Consider the following 19,681-nt stretch of genomic DNA (forward strand, 5'->3'; position numbering starts at 1 on the left):
TTTAGTAGGAAAAAAAAAATCTACAAACCAGGCATGGTGATACATGCCAATCCTGTTGAGGCTAAGGAGCATTTTGATTTAGTGGCCAAGCTGGTCTGCATTTTAAGACCCTGTTTGTGGTACTAGAGAGGAAACCCACAGCCTCACACATGCTAGGTAAGCATACTCTCACTGAGCTACACTCCCAGCCCAAGTGAAACTGTCTCAAAAGCCAAAACAGAAATTGGCTACATAAAAATTAGACATTATGCATTATAACAAAACTCCCATAAAACTTAAGAACAGGCTGGGCGGTGGTGGCACACGCCTGTAATCCCAGCACTTGGGAGGCAGAGGCAGGTGGATCTCTCTGAGTTCAAGGCCAGCCTGGTGTACAGAGCTAGTCCAGGATAGGCTCCAAAGCTACAGAGAAACCCTGTCTCGACAAAACAAAACAAAACTTAAGAACATAGTTGCTGGGCATAGTGGTGCACACCTTTGATCTGAGCACTTGGGAGACAGAGGCAGTCAGATCTCTGAGTTTGAGGCCAGTCTTGTCTACATAGTTCCAGGACAGCCAGAGAACTACATAGCTACATACAAAAAATATTACTTTACATTCATTAATTGTGAAGGCTGGCAGCTGTGTGCTGCAGCATGTTTGTGGAGGTCAGAGGGCAACTTGGAAGAGTTGGTTCTTAGTATGAAGTTTCTGGAGACTTGAAGTAGGACAGGCACATAGAGTCGAGGAAATTGGTTCAGACCAATTGCCAAGGCATGTATATAACGTACTCCTTGAGAGCCAACCTGGAGTCTGCCCAAGGGCTTAGCAACAGAAGCTGTCAGGGTTCCTGGTCATGCTGAGTCTGTCTGAGGGCCTAGCGACAGTCACTGTTGGTTCCTGATGGACGTCAGAGTTCCTGATCATGCCCAGCCAACGAGGGACGACCACACAGACTGGGCGCTAGGAGGACAGTATATAAGGCCTTCCCTGTTATTGAATAAATGAGTTTGTTATTGCCTTCAATGGACTCCCAGTGTCTGTGTTGTTGATGCTGCGCCTTCTCACCCCCTCCCCAGAGGGGACTACTAAGCCATCTTGCTTGTCCCACAAGGCTTTTTTAATTAAGATTTTAAGCACAACAGAGTTTCTCAAAGAGACATCTTTAATACTTTGGAATTCTGAATCATGCTGGAAATAACTAGTCAAAGTAACATTAAATGTTTTTAAAATACTCCATGGTGTTTATAAAGCTCAGTTTGTACAACTCCATGTGGCTGCTTTTTGTCATGTTTAGCATTTTAATTTTGTATTAGAATATACATAATGGGTGTAAAACGTATGCCATTCTCATATATGTAATGTATTTTGATCCTGTTTCTTGACCCCTGCCACTCTCTTAACTGTGAGGAATAATCTGGCCTTGAACTTGTGATCCTCATATTTCTGCCTTCTCAGTATATATGTAACAGCACAAGCCACCACAAACAGCTAGTTTTAAGAGTTTCAAGTTAGGAATTTTTTCAGCAAGGAAGATATGGAGCATTGAAATTTTTTTGGATTATTTTGTTTTGATGTATTTTTAAATCACTGAAACAAAATTTAGGCTTTCCAGATAGGATAGTGGCAGACCTACAGCCCTGCTGTGAACAAAGAACAACTGGATCAAAAATGATGTTGGGTGGTGGTGGGGCATACCTTTAATCCCAGCACTCAGGAGGCAGGGGCAGGCGGATCTCTTGAGTTCAAGGCCAGCCTATCTACAGCTCTAAGGCAGCCAGAGCTACACCCAGAAATCCTGTTTCAAACCACCCCCCTCCAGACTTGAAATAGAACAAGTCGAGTACTTGCCTGACAGCCCCAAGGTCTTAGGTTCAATACTCAGTGACAAAGAGTGTGTATGTGGGACTATTATCCCACCACTTTGAATGGGCAGGAGGATCAGGATCCCTCAGGTACACAGGGAGTTAGAAGCCAATCTGAGATTTACAGCTTCTCTGCCCTGGGTTCTCTTTAGATGCTGTCTCAAAAATACAAACTGAACAACCTCCCCAGGGACATATAAACAGTAGCAAAAGCTAGAAGAGAAGATGCTTTGTGGGACTGCCTGCAAGTTGCACAGGGTGTTTCTTGGATGCAGCTTTGGTGAGTGGTACCCATTCTGGAGTGGGCTTTTCAGGGGTTCAACGCTGCCTTGTCACCATGGGCCTGTATGGAACCTCTCCTCACTCATGCTGCAGGCAGCCTCAGAAACCTCACTGGTTAACAAAACAACCTACAACAGAGGTTTACAAGAAAAAACATTTTGATATAGCTGGATGTAGTGGCTCATGCATTTGATTCCAGCATTCTGGAGGCAGACACAGGTAGTTCTGAGTTCCAGGTCATCCTTGTCCCCATAGTGCTACAAAGTGAAGACCCTGTTTCAAAGAAGCAAATAAAAGCAGGGCTGGAGAGATGGATCAGTAGCTAAGAGCACTGGCTGCTCTTCCAGAGGACCTGGATTCAATTTTCAGCAATCACAACCATCTATAACTCCTCTGGCCTTCTTGGGCACCAGCCACACATTTGATGCACAGAGGCACATGCAGGCAAAACACTTAAACTTCTGAAAGAAGTAAAAGGAAGTAGAACCTTCAAGGACCATTTTAACAGTAGATATTGAATATGGAGACTGGCTATCCAGGTGATCTTGAAGTGAAGGTATGTTATAGCTCTGAGGGGAAAAGTGTCCTGGCAGTCTGGAGCCAAGGAATATCACAAAGTCACTCTGCACAACTGAAGGAGACCCCCCGCCCCCACCCCTCCACAGCAGAGGTTCCCTCCTGGGCCCTTGGATTAGGCACAAACCACAAACAAGCACCTGTTTTCACAGAGAGGTCCTTTATTAAGTGAAGAAGAAAAATCAAAGTGGCCGCTTTCTGACTCAGAAACAGCAGCAAATGACTTTGCAGGTGTAGGTTTTAAGGTGAGAAAATCTACCACCGCATCCTAGTCCATTCTTAGACAAGGACTAGGACGTGGTGGTATATTTTGAATGGTCAGGTTAATTAGGTGAACCAAATGGGGCTTTTGATTGCTGGACCTTGGTAGTTAGCCTCAGGAGGAGGGAGTGGACAAATAAGGGACTACACCTTGATGGCTATCTTTAGAAGTGTAATCTAGGGCTGGTGAGGTGGCTCAGAGGTTAAGAGCAATGGCTGCTCTTCCAGAGGTTCTGAGTTCAATTCCCAGCAACCACATGGTGGCTCACAACCATCTGTAATGAGATCTGGTGCCTTCTTCTGGCCTGCAGTCATACATGCAGGAGGAATATTGTATACATAAATAAATCTTTTTTTTTTTTTTTTAAGTGTAATCTAATGGTTTTTAGCAAGGCAGAGGGAATGGAGCAGAAGGGCAAGGAAGGCCTGTCAGAGAGCCACATGCTCAAGTGGACTAGTGTCTCTTCAGTAACAAACCTTACACAGAGATCTATTGGGAGAGACTCAAGAGGTGGCTGCCTCTGCTGAGGCAATCAGCAGCCGGGAACTAACCGAGCAGGAGACAGGCTTATACAGGGTTTCTTGAGGGGCAGGATTTTCAAGGGTAAGGATTGGTATGATTTCAAGTCCTGAGCTTGGGGTGAGCCCTGGGGATTGGTGGGTTTTCAAGCTGAGGGATTGATGGATTTTTTTGCGTTTAGGAATTGGTGGGTTTTTAAAACCTGGAAGTGAGCTCAGACTTTTTACCTTACAGGAGAACACTGAAGCAATTGAAGCATAACTGAGGATCTTAGTTAGGACACAAAAGGCCTGAGTGTTCAGGTTGACCATGATTAGAGTTGCTGATTCAAAAAGATAAGGGGTGTGCCCCACTCCATACACAGGCTGTTACCTAAAGCTGTCTTTGACAATTTAACTGAGTCTTTACAAGTCCCTCAAGTCTGTACAATTCTCTACTCATGAAGGTGCTGAGAATTCCTCTTTGAAATTGCCTCCTTATAAAATTAAGCCCTTAGACATAATCATTACATTCTCAATGCTGCTAGTAGGATACACCCTAGAAATAACAGAGTCGGGCTCTTGGATAAGATCAGATGTGTCTCTTGAAAGACATGAACCAGTGTAAATGGAGCCTAGTAACTCTCGAGAATAAACCTGAATTAAGAAATAAGGCTAAGCCGGGTGGTGGTGACACACGCCTGTAATCCCAGTACTCAGGAGGCAGAGGCAGGGGGAGCTCTGTGAGTTCTGAGTTCGAGGCCAGCCTGGTCTACAGAGTGAGTTCCAGGACAGCCTCCAAAGCTACAGAGAAACCCTGTCTTGAAAAACCAAAAAAAAAAAAAAAAAAAGAAAAGAAAAGAAAGAAAGAAAGAAGGCAGGCTAGACTAGGAGTAACAATTACAAGAGTCACTGACATCAGATCACCCACACAGCTTAGAGCAGACAGCTTGCTTCCCACCATTGGTGAGTGCTTAGCAGGCTTTGTTTTTATAAATCTAAAAATCAATACTTCTGTGGGTCAAGACCCTTTTAGGGTCGAATGTCTGTTTTCACAGGGGTTGACTGTTAATCCTGAAATTCACCAGAAAAACCAGTTCTACCATTTTGGCTGAACTCAAACAAGCTTGTATTAAAAATAATAAATACCGATGAAGATGGAATATGGCCAGGATCATCAACTGGAAACTTTCCAGGTAAGTGGCCCCAAGACACTGCTGGTGGAGCTTAATATGGGCAAAACCCACAGGCCACCATACTTTTCCATGAGGCTTTGTTGTTAGTTTCCAAGAACTACAATTCCTAGAATCTCAGGAAGTTACCTGGTCCTTGGGCAGGTGGGGCTTATTTTTGAATCTAATATTGACTAAGGCCACCCGAATATCAGATATTTATATTGCACTTCATAACAGTAGTAAAATTATAGTTATGAGTAGCAACGAAAATAATTATATGGTTGGGTCCCCACACACGAAGAACTGTATTAAGGGTCACAACATTAGGAAGGTGGAGAACCGCTGCTCTAAATCATTCCATATACTCTTCCTTGCATTCTTTCAAGTTTCATGGCCTCTTTTTTCATTAATTGTTCTTACACACATAATATATACACATATGTGTATACGTATACTCCTAAATACAACCCACACAGTCTATAGTGTTATTTGAATTTTTCAGGGCTGACCATTGAGTATTGGATAACCAATTGGTGTGCTCTTCCTTGGGGAGATGATTGGCTCTCAGCATTCCTCAGTTGCCTGTGGTTCTTTGTGAAGGATTGAGGCCTCCTGGGCATAAACACATATTTTTAAAATTTGGTGGCATATGCATTAACTGTCCTTTGATAGTGTACCTTAATTTCTTTTTTTTTCTTTTTTCTTTTTTTTTTTCAGGACAGGGTTTCTCTGTTTAGTCCTGGCTGTCCTGGAACTCACTTTATAGACCAGGCTGGCCTGGAACTCAGAACTCACAGAGCTCCCCCTGCCTCTGCCTCCTGAGTACTGGGATTACAGGTGTGCGCCACCACCGCCCGGCCTTGTACCTTGATTTCATGGCGGTGGTTTGTGCTTTGCTGCAGGTCCTTGCACATGGTGTTAAATAAATAAATAAATAAAGCATTAATTTACAAAAGAAGTTGAGAACCTTTGAGATGTCCTAACGGGTAAAGTTGTTTGCCTAATGACTTGAATTTGGTCTCTGGGACCCACAAGATGGAAGGAGAGAATCAACTTCTGGAAGCTGTCCTCTGACCTCCACACCTATGCACATATACATGAGACACTGCACATGATATATGAGACGCTGCATGATATACACGACACAGACACCGCCCAAGATCAATTAATTAATTTCAAAACAACAAAGATGTTGAGGTGCTTCTGTGTTGGTGCTGGGGAAGAACCCAGGACCTTTATTCAGCTAACTACCACTGAGATACCAACGCTCTAGAATAAAGTTAGTTTTTCTTTCAATGTTCTGGACCATTTGTATGTATTTTTCTGTTTGAGTTCTTTCTGTTGAGATGTTGGTCTTTTTTTCTCAATTTCCAGAGAATTCTTTATACACTTGGAAAATTGACTTTTTCTCTGTAGTGAGTTACAGAAAAATTCCCCAGGAGAGTAAGACTCCCCATGCTCCTAGGAAAACATTGATTTTTCGGTCTATATCCATGGTAACAAGTAACACCAGAATAGGTTATAAACCTAGCGAATCAATCAATGACAGCTTGGTTCATTGACTAGACTCTGAGAACTGAATGAAAATTAGGGCATGACTGCTCCAAGGTGTGGCTGAAGAGAAGGATTTTACTGTAGATATGAGGAGAGGCCCGCCAGAGGCATCTGGAAGAGTCCAGACTGAACAGGGCCATGAGAGGAGGGGAGGTAGAGGAGAGGAAGAGAAGAGAGAGAGAGAGAAAAGGGGGGCAAAGAGAACCAAGAGCACATGGCTGCCAAAAGAGCAGGTTTATATAAGAGAGAGAATCTGGGGCAGAGGGGAAAAAAGCCCCTAGGCTGGAGAGGTTTGGGGGCTGGAGAAGTGCTGGGCAGATCTACAGGTACTGAGTAAGCCTAGAAGCCAAGCATGCACTTTGGCATGCTAATGGACAACACAGTTAGATGACAGGTCTTGTAGTTACAGTTATTAGCTGCCATGTGGGTGCTGGCATTTGAACCTGGGTCCTTTGGGAAAGCAATCAGTGCCCTTAACCGCTGAACCACCTTTCTAGCCCCACAATAACACAATTTAATACTTTGCTTTATGAGAGTGGCCTTGGTCATGGTGTGTCTTCACAGTAATAAAGCAGTAACTAAGACAGAGGGCCATGAACCTTGGGGACTAGGGGAGCAACGACAGACTGTGAGACAAAGCATTGCTCAGGTACTTTGGCCATAGCACTGTAGTGGTGACGGATACACTAACCTCTATCCAGGTCTTATCATTACAGTGAGGGACTTCTCAAACATAATCATAGTCAATGGGAAAATGCAGAAATCTGATGGAAGAATCTAATAATGTTTTACCTTGCCCTTTCCCACTTTTTTCCTGCCTTAAACCTTTTAAGTCATGGGATAGATGCTTGTTGTAATAGCTGGAGCTACAAAAGCTGTCTTGGAAATATGTGCAAAAGGCAAAGAGATCACTTCTGACTTCACTGAACAATTCTATCTCTGCCTACTTTTTGATATTAAGTAAGAGAAGCAACTCTCTAATACTAAAGCCACTGGGAGAGAGAGAGAGAGAGAGAGAGAGAGAGAGAGAGAGAGAGAGAGACAGAGAGAGAGAGAGACAGAGAGAGAGAGAGAGAGAGACAGAGAGAGAGAGAGACAGAGAGATAGAGAGACTGTGTTCTGAGGTAGGTTCTCACTTTGTAGCCCTGGCTGGTGATGAAGCTGGTCTTGAACTCAGATCTGTACACTTCTGTTTCCTGAGTGTTAGAGTTAAAGGCATGAGCTACCAAGTTCAGACAAGTTTTTTTGTTTTGGTTTGGTTTTGAGACAAGGTGCCACTATATAGCCTTGCTGGCCTGGAACCATATAGACCCTACTGGCCTGGTGCACGCCTTTAATCTGCCATCTGCCAAGTGCCACCTTTCTCCTTGACTTCTGCCTCTTCTCTGGAAATGCTTAGGAAACCAGATCCTGCTAGGTTATGAGGCCTGTGGCAGGGGACAGGGGATGATTTGCAGAGAAGATGGTGACCAACACATCACCACAACATAGGGAGGAAGTCAGTGGTTACTTGGAGACTGTCATTAGACTGCTCCTGTGTCTGTGTGCAGATGTACACGTTTAGGTTCTCTGGGGGAAATTAACTGCAAGTCTCCCTTAGGGGTTCTGGTTCCTGGGGAGATACAAGTATGAAAACAACTGTCTAATCAAGTGGCTGATGACAAGCCTGCTCCCCACTGGAACTCATGTATGCTTAGCTGTGCTTGGCTCCACAGCCAAAGCTCAAGAAACTTCCTGTCATGGCCCTCAAACAGAAGGGCCTCCCTTCAGTAGAAATTCAGATGTTACCCAGATGAGATAATGGTGTCATCAGTACCCAACACTTACACAAGTTGTGGTACTTGGTGACTCCACTGCTACCTCACTGAAAGTGAACTTGTTAGAACGAGAAACAGCCACCTCTGACTGTAGTGCCTGGGGTCTCATCTGTCCCCAGAGTCCCACAAAACTATTCTTCTCCCCTCACAACTCAGCTGTTCTGTCCTTGGCCTTCTGGAGGTGGCCACTGGCTTAGGAAAGGGGACATTTAGCTGTTTACTAAGGGCTTTGCAATAAAACACCCTATTGCTATCCATGGGAATAAATACTATAAAAAAAATCATCATTACATTTTATGGCAGTTTGAATAAGAATGGCCTCCACTGGCCTGTATATTTGAAAGCTCGGTCCACAGTTAGTGTAACTGTTTGGGAAGTATTAGGAAGTGTAGCCTTGGAGGAGGGGTATCACTGGGGTGGGCTTTGAGGTTTCAAAAGCCCAAACCATTCCCAGCACACACTCTCTCTCTCTCTCTCTCTCTCTCTCTCTCTCTCTCTCTCTCTCTCTCTCTCTCTGTGTGTGTGTGTGTGTGTGTGTGTGTGTGTGTGTGTGTGTGTGTGTGCCTGGTGGTTCTGTCTCAAGATGTAAGTTCTAGCTGCTACTTCCTACTTCAGCACCATGCCTGCTGCCATACTCCCCACTGTGATGGTCACGGACTCATCCTCTGAAACTGTAAGCCTCCAATAAACTCTTCCACAAGTTGCCTTGTTGTGTGTGCGCACTCACACATACCACAGCAGTTGTATGGAGATCAGGGGACTTGTGGAAAGTGGTTCTCTCCTTCTACTACATGGGTTCAGGGATCAAATTCTGTTGTCAGGCATGGCAGCAAATGCCTTCACCCACTGAGCCATCTTGTCAGCCTGAGAATAAAATATTTTGATGGTAAATAATAGTATATAATATAGGTGATTATTCACCATCCTACTCCACCCATGGTTTTGTAACACCTTCCTTGCCTGGAAGTAATAAAAATTGAATTACACAGGGTTGGGGATTTAGCTCAGTGGTAGAGCGCTTGCCTAGCAAGCGCAAGGCCCTGGGTTCAATCCTCAGCTCAAAAAAAAAAAAAAATTGAATTACAAAAAAGTAAAGGTATGCTTACTAGTATATGACTTTGTAGGTTAAGAGTTATACTTAATTTTACAACTTGAACTCACCTCTTAATCAGGGCTTCTACTGCTGCAGTGAAACATCATGACCACAAAGCAAGTTGTGGATGAAAGGGTTTATTTGGCTTATTCTTCCATATTACTGTTCATTATCGAAAGAAGTCAGGACAAGAACTCAAACAGGGCAGGAACCTGGAGGCAGGGTCTGATGCAGAAGCTATGGAAGGGTGCTGCTTACTGGCTTGCTCATCATGGCTTGCTCAAGACTCCTTTCTTATAGAACCTAGAACCACCAGCCCAGGGGTGGAACCACCCACAATGGGCTGGGCCTTCCTGCATCAATCACTAATGAAGAGAATGGGCTACAGCCAGATCTTATAAAGGCATTTTCTCAGTTGAGGTTCCCTCCTTTCCGATAACCCTAATTTGTGTCAAGTTGACCTAAGACTAGCCGGAGCATCACCTTTCCCCCTTCCCAGGTGTGAAGCCCTGAGGTTGCTCCTGACTTTTACCCTCATCTTTAGCCCCCATGTCCCTCTACCTCTGTTTCTTGATTTTCGCTCTTCAGAGCCACATCCTTCCCTCTCTCCTGGAGGGCTTCCATGATTGGAGCTAATGGAGTCTTTAATTCACTATCACCTCACCACACTGCAGCTGCGGCTTCTGCAAAGCTGTTCTGTTGGGAGAGTCATTTGGATAAAGACCCAAAACCACTCTCCATCCTCTTGCATTGGTCTCTGTGTCTAGGCTCCCAGACATGTCACCACACTCAACACAGACTTGTTTTAAGTGACCAGGGCAGCTGTCTTGTGACTGCCAATCTTCGGGACTGTCTAGAGGGGTTCCTCTAGCATCTTTTAACTCATCCCCTATCTTCCTGTATTTTTTCTAGTTTGAAAAGTAGAACTCAGCTGGGCAGTGGTGGTGCATGCCTTTAATCCCAGCACCTGGGAGGCAGAGCCAGGCGGATCTCTGTGAGTTCGAGGCCAGCCTGGGCTACCAAGTGAGTTCCAGGAAAGGTGCAAAGCTACACAGAGAAACCCTGTCTCGGAAAACAAAAACAAAAAGAAAAGAAAAGTAGAATTCATAAGTTTAACTGGTAACAATTTTTCCAAGAATATGTCATAGGTGCTACTTGGCACTTCCTAACACATTGCATTAGGAATACAAAATATTGTCTTTTCTTTTTCTGAATGTGTGCTATTAGGGATTGAACCAGGGTCTTGCTCACATGAGGAAAACAATCCAAAGCTCTCTATAAAAAACAGCAAAACTGTCTCCCCCCCCCGCCCCAGACAGGGTTTCTCTGTGTAGTCTTAGTGCCTGTCCTAGATCTCGCTCTGTAGACCAGGCTGGCCTCGAACTCACAGAGATTCACCTGGCTCTGCCTCCTGAGTGCTGGGGTTAAAGGCGTGTGCCACCACCGCCTGGCTGCAAAACTATCTTAATATAGGCTTTTGCCATGGGTGTGCCTAAGCCTCCAGAGCACATGGGGTCACAGCTTGCACCACCATGCCAGGCTACACTGTCCGAATGTTAGTAATGTTATGTCTGTTGGTTAAAATGATGACCGCCAATTAGCCTTCCCCAACTGAAATTTAAAACCACAAGGATGTTTTCTGGGTTCTTTAAAAAAATTTAAAGATTTTGTTGGATGTGTTTGACTGTTTTGCCTGCACATATTTTTGTGTATAACATGTGTGCCTGGTGCCCTCAGAGGTCAGAAGACAGCATCAGATCCCCTGGGACTGGAGTTATGGATGGTTGTGGGCAACCATGTGGGTGCTGGGGAATAAACCCAGGTCCTCTGCAAAAGCAGGAAGTGCTCTTAACTGCTAAGAGCTATCTCTCCAGCCCCATGTTTTCTGGCTTTTTATAAAATCAAACATAAACTGGCTATATAAACCAATAATTCTATATTTCACTGTTTTCCTCCAGAGCAGTAAGACTTGTATTCATACTGACACAAGGTTTTTTTTTTTGGAGCTGAGGATTGAACCCAGGGCCTTGCGCTTGCTAGGCAAGCACTCTACCACTGAGCTAAGTCCCCAACCCCACAAGTTCTTGTATGTGGCACTATAGTAGCTTTAATTCTTGAAAGACTAATATTTAATTGGGGTCTATAAGAGCATTGCAATGTACAAATACATGTCACAGTAAAGCACAGTTGTATTAAAAAAGGGTGAGGCAAGGAGAATTTTATTTTTGAATCAGGATCTTGGTATGTAACTCCAGATTGACATGGAACTAGTAATCCTTCTGCCTCAGCTTCCTGGGATTTCACTTCCCGGGATTCGTGCCGCCAAGCTTGCGACAAGAGGAATATATAAATGTGAAATGTAAAGGATTACATGAAGTGTTCTGGGACTATAATTGCTGGCTACAAGTGTCTATTGTATGGTGGCTTCAGTCTGAGATTAAGCAGACAGGTGCTGGGCTAACATCTGCACTGGGGTATCAGTGGAAAGGTATGGTGGTGACCTTTGTGTATGGCTGTGCTTGCAGAAGTCTTCTGTGATCAGTTTTCGCTCTCCAACCTCTCCCTCATAACCTCTCAGCTTTGTTTATTCCTTATGAAGGAAGGCTTGACAAAAGCGACTTTAATTCTGACAACTTTTTTTTTCTTTTTTTTTTGGTGATTTATCTGGGAGCTGGGTGGCAGGCCCCCCCAAAAGAGTAAAGAGCCCAGAGAATAAAAAACAAACATCAACAGAAATGGCCTTCACAACAACTGATTTGCATTCTTTTGTAATCTCATTTCCACCAAGAATGACATGGATTTCATACAATAGCCTCAAAAGACTACTTATTTCCCCAGTAACTGCTTTTGTACACTGTTGTGTCTTTGCTCCTGGAATGTTACCCAATACTCCACCTAAAATCATTGACATTCTTCAGGTCTGTATCATCCCAGACAGACACAGCCGAGCCTCCCAATGACTACTGTTCCTCTGCACGCTCTCCATGTGGTAACAGAACCAAGACCACACCTTCCTCAGCTCTTACCTCACTCCTTAGGAAAAGAGGCTCAAGTGCTCTACATCTGCTACAGTGTTTGCACACGTGTGAAGTCTGAAAGGCTGCATGGAGTACCATTTGTGGTATTAGCTAAACCAGGGATAATGGAGATCAAAACAGTAGCAAAAGTGAAGAACTTCCCTTTCCACAGAGGACTGCCACATCTCCCCTCCTGGAAGCTCTTCATTCAAAGTACTGGCTGGCTATTCTTTCCTCCGTAGGGGACAGTCCACATACCCTCTCTTTGATTCTGAGGAGACCTATGACTCCAGTAGTGTGTGACTCCTGTAAGTGGTTCCTTAAAGACAAGACAGCTGGGTATGATGGAGCACACCTGTTCTCTCAGCACTCAGGAAGCAGAGGCAGTTGCTTGCAAGTTCAAGACTATAATTCTGACAACTTTTACAATATCATTTTAAACATTTTTAACCTTGATTTTATTTATTTATTTATTTATAAAGATTTATTTATTTAGTGTGTAGAGTATTCTGCTTGCATGTATGCCTACATGCCAGAAGAGGGCACCAGATCTCATCATAGATGGTTGTGAGCCACCCTGTGGTTGCTGGGAATTTAACTCAGGACCTCAGGAAGAACAGTCAGTGCTCTTAACCTCTGATCCATCTCTCCAGTCCCATTGATTTTTATTTTTTATGTGTATGAGTATTTTGTCCCTACTTATTTCTGTGTACCACCTGTATGCAGTGCCTGAGGAGGCCAGGTATCGGATCCCCTGGTATTGGTATTACAGACTGCTGTGAGCTCCCAATGGGTGCTGGGAATTGAACCTGGGTCTTCTAGAAGAGCAACTAGTGCTCTTAACTGCACAATATCAATGTTTAAATTTCATCTTGAGGGGTGGAAGTTTCTAGTGATTGTTTTCCTGGTATTAAAGAACCTGGAAAACTGTTACTCAGAAGGATTCTGGGTAAAAGGAGAACCAGAAAAAAGGGAAGTGCAGGAGAATTTCATCATGTTCACAGAGAAGTTTTATGAATGGAAAAGAGTCTGTTTGTTGCCTAATTAACCTCAATCCCTCCTCCTCCTGTCTCCTTTTCAAGTACCACATTCTGGTGCTTTAAAGCACCTTCCTCCACAAAGCCATATGCTATACTAAACCAGTTACGTTTCTCTCCCACCCCCGGCCTAGGGACTGGCTTAGGAAGGGAGCTGTAACTCAGTTCAAAGCAATGGACTCTGAAGGAAAGCCTCCAAAGAGACTTCTAGAAAATGGTCCCTTTGTTAGCAGGAGAGATGGCGCTTCTTCCTCTGTCTGAGGTACCTCCATGTGGTGTTGCAAAGTGCGGCAGCCACCTGGCCATGAGCCTGGGACAACACTCGCACAGACAAGGGCGTGTCTCCAGAGTTAGACATGGAGCTGAAGCCCTGCAGCGCTGCGCATGAACTCTCCCCTCACTGCCTCTGCTGTCTGAGATGGGCTTTCCTGATACAACACAGCTGAATGCCATAACAGAATGTTTACTCCACATTTTTTAAATATAAGATCTTTATTGACAGATAATTCACATAGTATACAATTTTCCTTTGTGCACAATTTGATAGACTTTAGTCCAGCATCCTCATAGGCCCATGACACCATCACCATTTCCTTTTTTAGAACATGGCTGTCTTCAATTTCTTTCTTTCCCCCTTTTTTTTGAATGCCGAATGTCGTTTATTGAAGGAGGGAGGGAGGAGGTCTTAAATACAGGCTTACAGCACAATGGGAGAACCCTGGAGGGCAGAAGTTTGCTTCTGATGTTTTACAATCTTGCATCTAAGCCCACATTTTTTTTTTTTTTAAGTGCTGGGATCAAACCAAATTCACAAGGGTCTTGTGAATGCTTCTCCCACAGAGTCCTAATATTTGTTTCTGATGGTGGGAACACTGGGTCTACCTAAAAGACTGGCCAAGGGGATTGAACTCAGGCCGGCAGGCTTGGCCACGCACTTTTATACGGAATCATCTCCCTAGCTTGGCCCCAATAACAGAGATTTTTTTTTTTTTAACTTCTGGACTTCCTTTTTGCATTTGCTGTATTCCATCCCCCAATCTTGTTAGCTTATTCTTGTCTGGGTTCAAAGCCCAATTTTATTCTTTTTCCTTTCTTCTCTGCCTGCCTTCCCTACGTCTTTTTTCCTTGGAGACAGTCTCACTATGTAGCCTTGGCTGGCCTGGAACTCACTCTGTAGACCAGGCTGTGACGTTATAAACCTGCCTGCCTCTGCCAGGTTTTAAAGGAATCTTTCTATTTCTTGATCTGGACTTTTTTTTTTTCTTGAGACAGGATTTCTCTGTGCAGTCCTGCCTCTGCATTCTGAGTGCTGGGATTAAAGGCAGAACCACCACTGCCCAGCTTTGATCTGGACTTTTGATCTACAACTTCAGGACCATCCAATTACATTGTGTCCTTTTTTTTCCTTCTTTTTTTTTTTTTTTTTATAATTTATTTAACTTTATTTTATGTACATTGGTGTGAAGGTGTCAAAACCCCTGGAACTAGAGTTACAGACAGCTGTGAGCTGCTATGTGGGTGCTGGGAATTGAACTCAGGACCTCTGGAAGAGCAGCCAGTGCTCTTAACCACTGAGCCATCTCTCCAGACCCTCCTTCTATTTTTTTTTTAAAGATTTACTTATTTATTATGTATACAGTGCTCTGTCTGTATATGTATCCCTGCTCACCAGAAGAGGGTGCCAGTTCTCATTACAGATGGTTGTGAGCCACCATGTGGTTGCTGGGAACTGAACTCAGGACCTCTGGAAGAACAGTAGTCAATGCTCTTAACCTCTGAGCCATCTTTCCAGCCCTTTTGTTCTATTTTTAAAAATAATTTCCTTCTTTTTTATTTTATGTGTGTGGGTGTTCTGATCTGCATGGAATACTTGTGTACCACATGTGTGTGGTGCCTAAGGAGGCTGCCAGATCTCCTGGGACTGGAGTTCAGATAGTTGTTGAGTTACACTGCAGTTGCTGGGAACTAATTCTGAGTCCTCTGCAAAAGCGACAAGTGCTCTTAACAGCCGAGCCATTTTTCCATTGTTTAACTTTTTTGGGGGTGGGTGGGTATTGAGACAGGGTTTATCTGTGTAGCCACGGCTGTCCTGGAACTTGCTCCGTAGCCCAGGCTGGCCTCGAACTCACAGAGATCCGCCTGCCTCTGCCGACCGAGTGCTGAGATTAAAGGCGTGCACCAGCACTGCCCAGCACTTCCTCATTTTTATCTTAAGAAAATAAGAATAGGGCTAGAGAGATGGCTCAGAGGTTAAGAGCACTGGCTGTTATTCCAGAGGTCCTGAGTTCAATTCCCAGCACCCACATGGTGGCTCACAACCATCTACAATGAGATCTGATGCCCTCTTCTGGCCTGCGGGCCTACATGCAGATAGAACACTGTATACATAATAAATAAATCTTTAAAAAACAAACCTCCCCGCGCAACCCCCCCCCCCCCCCCCCAGGGTTTCTCTGTGTAGTTTTGCACCTTTCCTGGATCTCGCTCTGTAGCCCAGGCTGGCCTGGAACTCACAGAGATCCGCCTGCCTCTGCCTCCCGAGTGCTGGGATTAAAGGTGTGAACCACCACCGCCAGCGAACTGGTTCATTTTTGACTAATTTTTTAAATTTACACTTTAGAATTTAAGAAACGCACTCATCTCACAGAACCAAACAAAATACCTACTTATACGTGAAACCCTGCGGTAGCATTAAGGTTTTGGTATTTCAGTTCTGAAGCTTCTTTCTGACGCTGGGCTTCAGCACGGTATTTAGGAGGCCTATCTTCCGAGCTCGAAGAAGGCATCACGTATGTTTCCAAGAACACGAGCCTAGCAGGGTAGCAAAGCGGGAACGGCACCACCGCAGGGCGCGCGGCGGCCGGCGCAGAGTACGCCTGCGCGAGTCGCGCGCCAGCGGGAGGGGGCGGAGCCTTGGGGCCCGTCAGTGCGTCTGCGCACAGCACGCAACGGCGTGGGGGAGGGAGGCCCGTGTGTGTGAGTGTGTGTGTGTGTGTCTGTGTTGTTGTTCGGCGGCGGCGGCGGCGGCGGCGGCGGTAAGATGGCTGCCCACGGGGGCTCCGCGGCGTCGTCGGCGCTGAAGGGGTTAATCCAGCAGTTCACGGCCATCACCGGTAAGAGACGCGGTTACGGGAAGGTGAAGAGTCGGCGGGGGTGGGGGGGGACCGCGAGGCTGTCGGGGCTGCCCCCGGCTTCACCTCACCTTCCTCCCTCGGGCTTTCCGCTCAGCTCCTGTCCTCTCTCCTGAGGAACAGGCGACGACGGCGTCCGGGCTCTGCGGCTCGGGCGGGAGGCTGCTTCCCCGCTAGTCCCTCGATTCGGTGTCCTCTCAGGTCCTAGACAGGCCCCCACGCCCCCTGCCCGCCCAGATCAGGGGATGGGCCGAGTCCGCGGTGCCCGCGCCCGGGGACCCGCGGGCGGGAGGAGTAGGGGGCCGCACCCGGGCCACCGCCCTCTTCCTCCTTCACCAGCTCCTGGGGGTACCGTGCGGCCGGCGGACGGGGGGTGCAGTGCGTCCCCTCACGCTGCCCTCTCTTCCCGGCCAGGTCACCGTCCCTCCGCCCCTGCCTGCCCTTCCCCTCGCTGGGCCCCCCGAGCCTTGGCGGTGGCCCTGGCGTGCGAGGGCCTTCTTTCTCGCTTTAACGGCGAGGCCGGGGCGGGGGGGGGGTTCCGCCGCGCCTTTATACATCCCGGGGGACTAGCCGCCAGGAACAAGGGGTGCGGAGGAGTACCTTACGGACCGAGGGTTTAAGATAGGAGTGAGGGGGGACCCCTAAGCCTAATGGGGGGCCGGAGGCCTAGAGTAATCCTGGGTGGCCTTTTCCACATCCTCATAATAAAATCAAAGATCGAGACGATGGCGCCTGAGCCTTTGCTGATAAAATAGGGATGGCGGCAGAAACTTCGTGCCGAGAAATCTGTTTCTGGGTGTCAGTATCCGCGAAACCTTAGGCCTAGGTTTTTCTTTCCCTCCGGACCCCGACGAAGGGCAGACGCAGGTTCTCTTAGCCCGGAGGAAAGGCTCTAAGCCATTCTGTGAATGCGCTGTGTGTCTTGTTTCTCTCTGATGGTGCTCAACTTTTTTTGCATGAGTTATTAGAGGGCGGAGCAAATGATGAAGTTCTCTGTGGAGTGATTTGAGAGAGGAGTACTCCATGTGCCTGAGTGTGATTTTGCCGTTCTAGTTTGTCATTTTGAAAAGAGGTCAGAAAGTTAGTTCTCGCTCTTAGCAGGGCTCTCTTTTCTTTGGTGATAATTTGTTAGATGTGGAGAATATTTCTGGTTTATGTTCTTGAGTTTGACGTGTCAGATCTGTAAGACATGGTATTTTAACCAATACACGTTGTTTGCAGTTTTACAATTGAAGCTACTTTTATTTTTTGATTTGAAACGATAATTAGATGGTTGATGCATTGTTTTTTGTCTTGTCACATGAAGTATATCAAAGCTGTTAAAATAAGATTTGTAATAAAATTGAGGTGAAAAGTTAGATAACTGAAAATATTGTTAAGCTTTGTGGTCAGATTATTGTACTTATATGTGGATTTCCTGGTGTCCAGCATTATGGAAACCAACATTATGGAAAGAAATTAGATTTCAGTGTATAGAAGTTAATACTGCTGCATTGTTTGCATAGAAAAATCTATCGAGTCACACAGAGAAATATTATTAATCTTTCTCAGGGTTTCCTGAGATAGTTTAAGGTATCACTATTTAATTTTAGGCTATTGGGCAAATTACTACCACTTCATTTTCTTCTTTCAGAAACTCAATTGTTTTGTTTTTGTTGTTTTTTGTTTTTTGTTTTTTCCGAGACAGGGTTTCTCTGTAGCTTTGGTGCCTGTACTGCATCTCACTCTGTAGACCAGGCTGGCCTCGAACTCACAGAGATCTGCCTGGCTCTGCCTCCTGAGTGCAGGGATTAAAGACGTGCGCCACCACCGCCCAGCGAGAAACTCAATTGTTTTAACCTCACATTATTTCCTGTGCAACATTTTCAAAACATATACACAGAAACCAGAATGTGCTGAAATAAGTAAGACTCAATTGCTTTAAATCTATTTTTGTCTGCCAGTCTTGTTTCTGGCCTAAGCTTCTGTGTTGCTGGATCATATTGGAGTCCCCTGGTATATAGTGGTTTCTGGAAGTCTACAGAAAAAAAAAATTCCTTACAGTAGTCTTTTGTGGGGCAAATTCTGACTTTGTAGTTTCAGACTGGCTTGATTTCTCTTACCCTGGCCTCTGTCTGCTGCATTACAGGCATGAGCCACTATGCCTGGCTCCTTAGACTATTGTTAATTTCTTTCTTTTTTCTTTTCTTTTTTGTGCTGAGGATTAAACTTAAGGTCTTGAATATGTTAAGTACCTACTCTGCCACTGAGCTGTACTCAAAGCCCCCTAAAAGTTACAAATATTTTGGGGGAGTCATTGGTGGGGAATGACTGCTGAATGCTGTTAGGCTTCTGAGCTACAATGTCAACCAGACTATACACTAATTTATTTATTTTTTTTCCTTTTTTCTTTTTTTGAGACAGGGTCTTACCATATGACTCCTGACTTAGCTAGATTAGGCTGGCCTTCAACGGAGATCTGCCTGCTTCTGCCTCTGCTTCTCCAGAGCTGTATACCAGTCAGGCTTTGAATTTCTATGGATGAATTTTAGGACTCTTTAGAAGATTGTGATGAACTATTTGAAACTTGATTAAACTTGATATGCAATTAGTTCTACTTAGGTTGAGACAGGAAATCTTTGTTTATTTGTTTGTTTTGTTTTGTTTTGTTTTTGAGTCAGGGTCTCTCTGTCAAGTCCTGGATATCCTGGAACTCACTATGTAGACCAGGCTGGCCTTAAACTCACAGAGATTCTCCCAAGTTCTGGAGTCGAAGGTTTGTGCCACTATGTCCAGTTTGAGGAAGATCTTGATCCTGTATGACATAGTGAGATCCCCCCCCCCTTTTTTTTTTTTGCCAGAGCTGAGGATCAAACCCAGGGCCTTGTGCTTGCCAGGCAAGCGCTCTACCACCAAGCTAAATCCCCAACCCTAAGATCCCTTCTTAAGAAAAAAAGAAGGAAGGCAGGCCCATGTGATGGCTTACAACCATCTGTAACTCCAGTCTAAGGGGATCCAACACCCTCTTCTGGCCTCTGATGGGATCAGGAATGTATATGTTTTATGAGCAGACATACATAAAGGCAAAACATTCATACACATAAATTAAAAATGAGTAAGTCTTCAAAAATTATTCAAAAGATGTATGACACTATGAAGTAGATTTTGGGAAAAATGGAAGGCATTGCTTCTCCAGTATCACCACAGCAATATTACATATTTTACATATTCCTCCTCATTTGTGTATCCCAGCCTGGCCTGGTACTTACAGTTATCCTGCTTCCTCCTCTCAAGTCTGGGACAAATGCTTTATTTATTTATTTTATTTTATTTGGTTTTTCAAGACAGGTTTCTCTGTGTAGCTTTGCGCCTTTCCTGGAACTCACTTGGTAGCCCAGGCTGGCCTCGAACTCACA

General features: G+C 45.1%; 1 protein-coding gene across 1 annotated transcript in view; it reads left to right on the forward strand.

Annotated features, from left to right (window-relative positions):
- The first annotated feature begins 16,131 nt into the window (after positions 1-16,131).
- Ubxn7 (UBX domain protein 7) overlaps positions 16,132-19,681 on the forward strand; it is a 59,566-nt gene continuing 56,016 nt past the window's right edge. Inside the window, exon 1 of the mRNA XM_036203996.1 lies at positions 16,132-16,268. Within this exon, the coding sequence (XP_036059889.1) occupies positions 16,196-16,268 (73 nt within the window). The 5' untranslated portion in view covers positions 16,132-16,195. The remainder of the gene's footprint in view (positions 16,269-19,681) is intronic.

The sequence above is a fragment of the Onychomys torridus genome, chromosome 12, assembly GCF_903995425.1.
Source record: "Onychomys torridus chromosome 12, mOncTor1.1, whole genome shotgun sequence".
NCBI classification, from domain to species: domain Eukaryota; kingdom Metazoa; phylum Chordata; class Mammalia; order Rodentia; family Cricetidae; genus Onychomys; species Onychomys torridus.